This window comes from Etheostoma cragini, chromosome 10 (genome assembly GCF_013103735.1).
Source record: "Etheostoma cragini isolate CJK2018 chromosome 10, CSU_Ecrag_1.0, whole genome shotgun sequence".
NCBI classification, from domain to species: domain Eukaryota; kingdom Metazoa; phylum Chordata; class Actinopteri; order Perciformes; family Percidae; genus Etheostoma; species Etheostoma cragini.
In genome coordinates this window covers 2,048,543-2,057,815 of record NC_048416.1, presented here as the reverse complement: position 1 = coordinate 2,057,815, position 9,273 = coordinate 2,048,543, and the positions used below count along the sequence as shown (strand labels likewise).

Below are 9,273 nucleotides of genomic sequence, written 5' to 3'. Positions count from 1 at the left end.
GTGATTGGCTGCTTAGAAATTAAGTGTTAACGAACAGTTGGACAGGTGTACCTAATAAAGTGGCCGGTGAGTGTATATCCAGGCTAGATTGCTCATAGAATAAAAGAACTTTTTCTTACCTAGAATCATTTCTACAATAAGACTCATGATGGTCAGACAAACGAGCCTAAACTATCATCACACCATGAAGTGATGCGGTTATTAATCTCATACTGCACATAAAATAGCTTCTGGGAGCCAAAATATTTTTTAAAAATAAAAAAACACTTTTCACGTGTATGATTTGTGGCAGATGGAAAATGGTGATGAGATTTAAACAATTTAGTCTTTACTTAAACAAAGTGCACTCTTTGTAGATACCTCGTTGTTCTCCTGTAAAGTTGGAATGTTTCTTCAATGCACTCAGTTTAATATTTAACTTCTGTGTCTGCTATTTATATTATGGTTAAAGATGTACAAAACCCACAGATTTATAGTTTCATCTGTGCTTCATAACACATTGTCCATAAATAAAAACGTGTCTCTGGGAATTGCTTCAAAGTTAAGTTCCTATAAATACAGTGCAACATTAAAATTAGGGCTGCACGACAGGAGGTAAATATGTGATAGAGTGATAACTACTTGCGATAAATAAAGAAACTGCTTGTTGAACCAAAGAAATATAATCAGTGCCAACCTATTTTTTTTAAACAAATTTAACAATTAATTGAGATTACTCATAGAAATATATATATATATATATATATATATATATATATATATATATATATATATATATATATATATATATATATATATATATATGAATCAGTAAAAAACAATGACATTTATTTTAGTATAATTTGCTGCTGATATTTTCTTTCAACTAACAAAATCTCAGAGTGTCTATCGCGATATATCGCAGCCTTACGCGATATTAATATTGCGATGAAAACAAATTATATATATTTTGTGCAGCCCAACTTCCCATGTAGCACAGGTCATGATCACATTATCAAGGGAGAACTGTGCTAAAAAATATATAAATATGGAGCGATATTTAAAATAAAATACTAAAATAAGGGAAACGGTACCGCAACACCACTTACTTGTTTTTGAGCTCTGAGGAGGCGTCCATGTCTTTGAACTCTCCAGCGATGTGGACGATCCCATAACAGGTCATCACAAACGATAATAAGGTCTGTAATACAATCTGAAAAAATAAAGAAAGAAAAAAAATATATATATATAGCATAGACACATTTTGCAGGTGCACGATTTAAAGACGACGGCATGAAAACCACTCACATCAATTGGTAGTGTCTCGTTTTCCTTCTCTGTGAGTCGCATGTACGATCGATCTGATGGGAGAAATACATTTTAATACAAATGAAGACCTAAAACGGTGCTATATTTAACATTGAGTGCAGATGACGGTGTCAGTCTATGGCCCCTGTGAATGGCTGTGAACGGGGCTAAGCTGCGTTAGCTAGTGTCTACTTAGCTAGCTAGCTGGCTAGCTAGCTGATGGACCGAAAGGCCCAACCTGCTGGTTATCACCCTGCCGGTGACAACGAAGCCCTCCCGGACCACACAAAGACACAAGGACCCGTGTTTTCTCTCCTTGCGCTAAAACTTACGCTGTGCCGCAGAGAAAGCTGCATGAGCTAAGGCAAAAAGTCCGACGCCGACAACACCTTTCCAGAACGACGAGGCCATCTTGATCCAGAGCGATGACGAACTGTGCAGTGTCGTAAAACAGTGTCGTAAATGACCCCAACCATGATAGGGTCAAAAAAGCATCACAGCCAGATGAAATCGACAAACCAATTTTTTTATTTATATTAAATACACTTTGGTGTGGTTTTAATGTTTGCTTTGTGATGTTTATTTGTGCTAACGTATTTATCATGCAACCAAAGATTCTGTAATACCCTGAAATAATGAGAGCTTTTACTTTGAAGGGATGTGGCTAACATCCGCTCTGGGCCCTACCCTTTCCTGTTAGCTAACACAGAGCTTTCATCTCATACCACATTTAGCTACTTAACATTATCTCTTTTATATATTAACGTCGTCTGTCGTACTTTAATTTAGAACAAACGCAAATATGGCGGAGGCCATTCAAAAGAAACTGAAAGCGGAAGTAGAAAAATATACACAGATGCAGAAAGGTAGGTGCTAGCTAGCATTGCATGGTTTCTCATATCATGCCATGTTGTGGCGAGCTAACTGGCCATATTAGGACAGCTAGCTTAAGGCTACATTCATGTATTAAGTTGTTTGATATTTCCTGTACGGTTAGTACTATTAGTTATGGTTGTAACAATACTGCCATGACATAAAACGTAGACGAATACCCCCACTAATGTAATACTGCCTGTTCAGATGTTAGCAAGAGCATGTCAGCCAGACAGAAGCTGGAGACGCAGCTGACAGAGAACAACATTGTCAAAGAGGTATGTAACAGCTCGTTTTTCTTTTAAAAAGCTTAAACCCGGCCATTGTGTATATTGAAGTTGAGAGTATTAAAATAACTGATCTCTCTCTCTCTCTCTCTGTCTCTCTCTCTGTCTCTGTCTCTCTGTCTTCCCAGGAGCTTGATCTGCTGGACAGCACAAACACAGTGTATAAGCTCATCGGTCCAGTATTAGTGAAGCAAGACCTGGATGAGGCCAAAGCCACAGTCACAAAAAGGCTGGAGTACATCAATGGAGAGATGTGAGTTACTAAAGTTGTAGTCCATTATATAGTGTACATGCCGGTAGTCTAGAGCAGTACTATATATGTCCATGTTCCATAAATCCAGTGTGGTTTCAGTTAATGGACTTGATCAGTACACAGATACCTTATTCTGAGTGTGGACCACATGCTATGGTGGAGAAGAAGAAATACTTCGTCTGTAATACATTGTAACTAGGGCTCATCACAGCTGAGAGTCACTGATTGACTCAGAAATTGCATTGAGCTGCAATTTATCAATCTTTGAACGTGAAATTCCTTATGAATATCTGGTTGACGGTACTGACCCATAACAACTGGAAAATTAAATGGCATTATGTTTTCAGACTTTGGAAAGCAGCTATTGTCAAAACGTAAGTAGGAAAATGTGTTCTGAAAATGCCTTTTGCCTAAAAATTATCCTACAATTGATGCACACCTGCTCAATACCACCTCAGTGTCCCACGTCCATGGCTGGGTCTTCCAAAGTCCACATTTCTAGATTGAATACATAATTACAGCCTAACCAGACATGTCTTGTTTTATGGGCTCCTCCAAATTAGAACCCGACCGATATATCGGCCGATATTAAGGATTTACCAAAACTATCGGTATCTGCATTTTTAAGGACGAATTACAACAATATATATATATTTTTTAATATTCATTTATCAGAATCATTTATAATGACAAATAAATGATTCTGATAAATGAATATTAAAAAAAATGCAAAAAGACAGTCAACCATGTTGAATTTTAGTTTTGCATAGTCTGTCCACTAGAGGACACTGTCCCTGTAAGTGATGGTGTTGCGTAGTCTGTCCACCAGAGGACGCTCTACAACGTCCCTGTTAGTGATGGCGTTGCATAGTCTGTCCACCAGAGGACGCTCTACAACGTCCCTGTTAGTGATGGTGTTACATAGTCTGTCCACCAGAGGACGCTCCACAACGTCCCTGTTGACATCACTCTTATTATTTTAGTTATAGTGTGTTTGTTCAAAGGATCTTAAGTTCCATATCTTTAGTTTGTATTTTTATACATTTTATCAGAACTTTATCATATTGTGATGTTTCTCTGTTCTGTTGTGACTATAAAACAAATTATTATCATATAATTTAAGTGAGAACCCATGAAGAACTACAAGTAACTAATATAAGGGAAATTTACATTCTGTTTACGTTTTGTTACACTTTCTGGATTTATTTATTTTTATATATATATATATATATATATATATATATATATATATATATATATATATATATATATATATATATATATATATATATATATATATATATACGTATATATATATATATATATATTGGCCAAAATATGGGAATATCAGATTTTTAAATAACCAAATAATTGTATCGGTATTGGCCTTAAAAATCTTTTATCTGTCGGGCTGGACTCCAAATGTGGCGCAGAAATGCAACTGTCTTTCCTTATTACCGGGCAATAAAAGTTCAGTTAGTAAACTTTATATAAAAAACTAAAATAAAAACAATTGTCACATGTGTGTCCTGCCAGTGCTAAATAAGACAGCTAATCTGTGGAAGACATCCCATTCCTCAGCCTCCTCCTGGTGTTTCTAATGGCCTAATGAAAACAGCCAATCAGAGCCGAGGGGACTCTTAACGCGGTCCCAATATGACTGCTCGGGACCTCCGATCAAACGAGGCAGCGCTTAACAATTACGCATCAAGATCCTGTTACTGCGTTGCCTATTCCTCACCTCAAATGTTTTCAGAAACACATGGTAGACTACGGCATATAGCTGTACAATTAGAAAGATTCTGTCTTGATTCATATTTGATCAGCCCTGCCTAGTTGTAGTGGAAGGTTTGATCGGTGTCATTGACGCTGCATTAGAGACTCCTTGGCTCTAATTTTTCTTCAGGTGCGGTGGAAACTTGCAAATGCTATAAGAAGCTCTAGAGGGAGGCAGAAGAACAGTCTTTTTTTCACAGCTTAGCTGTCTTATCTACTACTGTGCTCTACTACTAGTCTCCTCAGCTCTGATTGGTTGTTTTCACTATGCCATTAGGCGTAGGAGGAGGCTGAGGAATGGGAGGTCTTCCACAGATTAGCTGTCTCATTTAGGACTGGCAGGACATAGTGACACACATGTGACAATTGTTTTTCTTTTTTTATAAAAGTCCCCAACTGAACCTTTAATGCCCTGTAACAGGGAAAGAAAGTTGCATTTCTGGGCCACATTTGGAGTCCAGCCCGACGGATAAAGGATTTTAAGGCCGATAGCGATAAAAATATTTGGGTTTTTCAAAAATCTGATATTCCCATATATCGGCCAATATATTTAAAAATAAATAAATCCCAAAACGCGTAACAAAACATAAACAGATTTCCATAACATTAGTTATTTATGAGCTCTCACTTAAATAATAGGATAATTTGTTTTATTGTCACAACAGAGCATCAAAATATATTGAAGTTCTGATAAATAAAACGTATAAAAATACAAACTTAGGATATAGTGACGGTTTCAGCAAATATGACAACTTATAAAAGTTACCAACTGCAGCCTTGAAGGGGAAATTGAATTTACGTTGATGTGTGCACCTGATAGACTTTTTGTTGTCCATCATGTGATAAAGCCAAGTTGACTATTACACTTTATAATGCTGTGACTTTAGCAAGTGTCAACATAGTTGTCATCGTAATTATTATGATGGGTAGTCCGATGCAGTGCTCACTCCACATAAAATGCTACAAAACATCACAGCAAGGGAAAAACAGCATCACTTTGCATATTCTCTCTCAGCTTAAAACACGTCTGCCTGGCGTGTAAAAATTTTGGTAAAACATAAAATGTTATGTCTTCCTCTCTTGAATTTCAATCCATATAAAACAACTCCTTCTGTAAGATAATGCCATGGCATTTTAAGAATGATATCACCCTCATTCATGGTCCCCAATGTTGGCTCTTGCCGGACATTCTAGGCACCTAACTAAGAAATAGCTCCATGTGGATATCAATGCTCACTGTATGAGAGCGCAGTAAGGGGTTTGGTGGACATCCTGGTCTTCCCTCTGTCCCTTTAGGAGCACAGTGGGTCCATCTTATTGTGTGTATTATGAAGGGCTGGGTAACAAATTCAATAGTTTTTAGGCACAGACCTAATCGCCTCTAAAGTATCAAGTATTAAAAATGCCTAATCATTCAATACTCAATTGCAATGAAGAAATTGAGTATTGAATGATGAGGCATTTTTTGATAGTGAAAGACTTTGTACATTTCATTTGAGCTGTACAAGAAATTATTTACCGAGCTCCAGGACCATATTCTGAATTTTTATCAGGTGTAGTCCTTAAATCAGACAAATACTTATTGGATTTTAATATCCATGTAGCATCATATCCTGTTGCTCTGGACCAAATAAAACTACCCTTGCATCTTAATGATTGCATTTCATTTTAAGGTACTAGTTTCTCAGCAGCGGCGGAATTCCTGCCTCGGTGGCCTAGGTAATATCACTCCGCCGCTGCTGTAGCAACTACAGGGAACTACCTAGGCTACTGAGGAAGGTATCCCGCCGCTGCTGAGAAACTAGTCCCTCAAAATGTAATGCGATCATTGACATTCAAGAAGAGTTTGATTCCTAACATTATTCTATCAACACAGACATTTACACCATTATCTGGCATTCTAATTGATTTGCCTTGGTGTACTGTGGAGGGGTACGATTGTTTTTAGTGGGGCTGACCTTTAGCTCACCCAGTACAGTGTGCGCCCCATGTAGGCTCAGGCCTTTGCAGGTACCCGGGTTAGAATCAGACCTGCGGCCCTTTGCTGCGTGTCATCCCCCATCTCTCTCCCACCTTTACTGTCTACCCGCTGTCATTCTGAAATAAAGAGAAAATGTTAAAAAAAAGGCTGTTTATAGTGGCAGGCTAGCAAATACCATTGACTTGCGCTAGCCTAGCACTAGCGGACTCTGCTGCTGGATAGTCTGGATGAAAAGTGTCTCCTCTGATCCATCACACCCTGGATAACTTGGAAATGAGGTCCAATGTCCAACATTCTGAACCACCCCTTTTAACTTCATGATCCCTCTTTAGGTTGTAGTTTTTGTTGCCATTTAACTTTATTATGGTTTATAAAAGTGTTTTTGTTATTGTCTAGTCCCCTGTTAGCTTGGGAACAATCAGTCAAATAATCATTACCCAAAATGCCTCTACCATGGAGTGGAAAGGACTTGATTTTAACATGTCTTATGTTGAAATGTGTTTCATTTTGGTGTTTAACTTTGTAAAAATGTATCTCTTTTCTTTCTTTTTTTTCTTTTTTGTTGTTGTCCCGATGCAGTCATAGGTACGAAACGGTCCTGAAAGACATGGAAAAGAAATCTGAGCAGCATCGAGAAGTCTTGTCCAGTTTACAGCAGGAGTTCCAGAGAGCTCAGGGCCTGGCTGTCGGCAAAGTCTGACCAAGGGATCCAGCTTCATGCTCACACACACACAGACACACAGACACACACACACACACAGATAATGAGTTACTCATGATATAATGTAGACCTTCAACATAAGAGTAAGAGTGAATTCTGCTTGTATCTTGTCATTAATTTGTTATTACAGTGACTCTTCCTGTGTTACTAATAAACATGTTTTTCATGAACCTTTTCCTTTTTTAGTTTTAATTGCGGGAGCAGAGGTTCCTCTCTAGCTGATGAATAACAAAGGACAGGCTTGTTTCTCTCGCCCATTAGCTTTAACCACTGGGGCAGGCTGCTGACCACCAGAGCAGATGTTGTCCAGTCCCTGACCCGGCCCACAGCTCAGAGCAGTGACCACAGCACAGCGGCGCAGCATTGTTCCCGTTAATGAATGTGCTTTCCCCCGCCGTTTACCACCAGCGGAGGATTAAAGCAACATGAATAATCAAATACAAAGCCCTCCACGGTCTTAGGAGCCAAAGCTTTCTTAACCCTTGTGTTGTCTTTCCGTCAAAATTGAAAATCAACGCTTTAGTTGATGCTTTTTAATCAGTGTTTTTAACTTTTTCTTACGATTTTGGCACGTTTTTTGACGTTTAACACTATGGAACACTAACTTATTTACTTTAGTTTTACAGTTACTTTTGGAATTTATGGTCAATAAACCTCATTTATAGGAAACGAGACCTAATGTTTCAGTTAGAAAAGCAGAAAATAGGAATTATTTAGACTAAAATGAAAGAAATGGATGTTGATGATAATCACAGACTGGAATATGTCAACTTTTAATCAATACTATTTCAAAACCACTTCCATTTGTTTTTTAAACACTTTACACTTCTCCTTATCTATCCCTTTGGGATGACACACATAGAATATGAAGACGTATAAAAAATACAGTATAAGAATAACAATAAAGTTTTAGCTATGAAAGCATAAATTTGCAGGTAAGAGCAGTTAGAGGGTCCAGGTATGTATGTGAGCAGATTACTAATGTATTAGTAACACACACACACACACACACACACTAGGAGTTGTAGAGTCTGATGGCATGAGGGACAAAGGAGTTCCTGAGCATGTTGGTCCTACACTTGGGAAGGAGCAGCCCCCCCCCCCTTCATTGAACAGGCTGCTGATGACGGTTTGCAGGGGGGGGGTATTGTCGATAATGTCCAGCAGTTTGTCCAGTGTCCTCCTCTCTACCATGGTCCCCATTGAGTCCAGCTCCATGCCGACCACAGAGTTGGCCCCCACCACTTTGTCCACTTTGGAGGTGTGCCCCCCTTATGGAACCAGACCTTATGGTTTATAGCCAGCATTGAATTGGGGCTACAAATGGTCGAGCTGAGACTGGACCCCGCACACATGCGTAATGATAACACTGGCCACCAAATGCTGTTTTCGTGCACGAGCCGGTCACCTTTGGCGCGTGGGCGCCAGCAAACCGATTAACACCTCGAGGTGTGGCGCGCTGTAAAGCTGGCCGACACGTGGCCACCGCTATGTGACCTGCACATTTGTTTCAGGTTAAAAAAAGATATAAAATGTGTAAAGTTCCGATCTAGAGAACTATAGACGATGACGTAGGCCTATCCAGGTGTTTTGTACCTGGATAGGCTCGACTGCAACTTTGACACATCTAATCCAAGACAGTGGATAAACTAAAAACGGATTCATTTAAACTTTAGATAAGGTTTATAGAATAGAGAATGGAAAACCTTTACTGTCATTATACACAGTGCAGTACCTGTGCAACGAGACTGAAGCAAAACCTTTACAGTGTCAACACGAATTATAAAAATATTAAAGAAATATAAGTAGTGCAGAAGAAGAAGAAAAAAAGAGAAGGGGGACGTGGTGCACAGTTCCTAACTATACATATATATATATAGAATAGTAAGAAAGATAAAGGGTTTGTATACACATTATGCAATAATATAGTTATTTGTGTATCAAAGGTCCTGAGAATTAAATATTGCACAGTAATGAGATTAAGTGATTTAATATAAAATATCGCACAGTAATGAAATAAATGGTTAAATATTAAATATTGCACTGTAATGAGATTGCACAGATTCCAGTGTCTGAATTCGGGGGGGGGGGGGGG

The 9,273-nt window shown here is 38.5% G+C and overlaps 2 protein-coding genes and 1 long non-coding RNA gene across 4 annotated transcripts in view; 1 reads left to right on the top strand and 2 right to left on the bottom strand.

Moving 5' to 3' along the window:
• The window catches only part of mmgt1 (membrane magnesium transporter 1), a 3,884-nt gene extending 2,121 nt beyond the window's left edge, over positions 1-1,763 (bottom strand). The window contains exons 1-3 of the mRNA XM_034883640.1: positions 1,620-1,763; positions 1,288-1,340; positions 1,089-1,192 (exon numbers count right to left, since the gene is read on the bottom strand). Coding sequence (XP_034739531.1) covers positions 1,089-1,192; positions 1,288-1,340; positions 1,620-1,698 — 236 coding nt within the window. The 5' untranslated portion in view covers positions 1,699-1,763. The remainder of the gene's footprint in view (positions 1-1,088; positions 1,193-1,287; positions 1,341-1,619) is intronic.
• A 121-nt stretch (positions 1,764-1,884) lies between these two features.
• Positions 1,885-7,348, top strand: pfdn6 (prefoldin subunit 6). The gene is made up of 4 exons (XM_034883641.1): positions 1,885-2,153; positions 2,368-2,438; positions 2,576-2,700; positions 7,037-7,348. The coding sequence occupies exons 1-4, from the start codon at positions 2,090-2,092 to the stop codon at positions 7,155-7,157; spliced, it is 381 nt and encodes a 126-aa protein (XP_034739532.1). The 5' UTR covers positions 1,885-2,089; the 3' UTR covers positions 7,158-7,348.
• LOC117951763 overlaps positions 7,133-9,273 on the bottom strand; it is a 20,636-nt gene continuing 18,495 nt past the window's right edge. Inside the window, exon 3 of one of the 2 annotated variants that reach the window (XR_004658243.1) lies at positions 7,133-7,177. This is a non-coding gene — a long non-coding RNA (uncharacterized LOC117951763). The remainder of the gene's footprint in view (positions 7,178-9,273) is intronic. The other variant, XR_004658244.1, reaches the window with a different exon arrangement.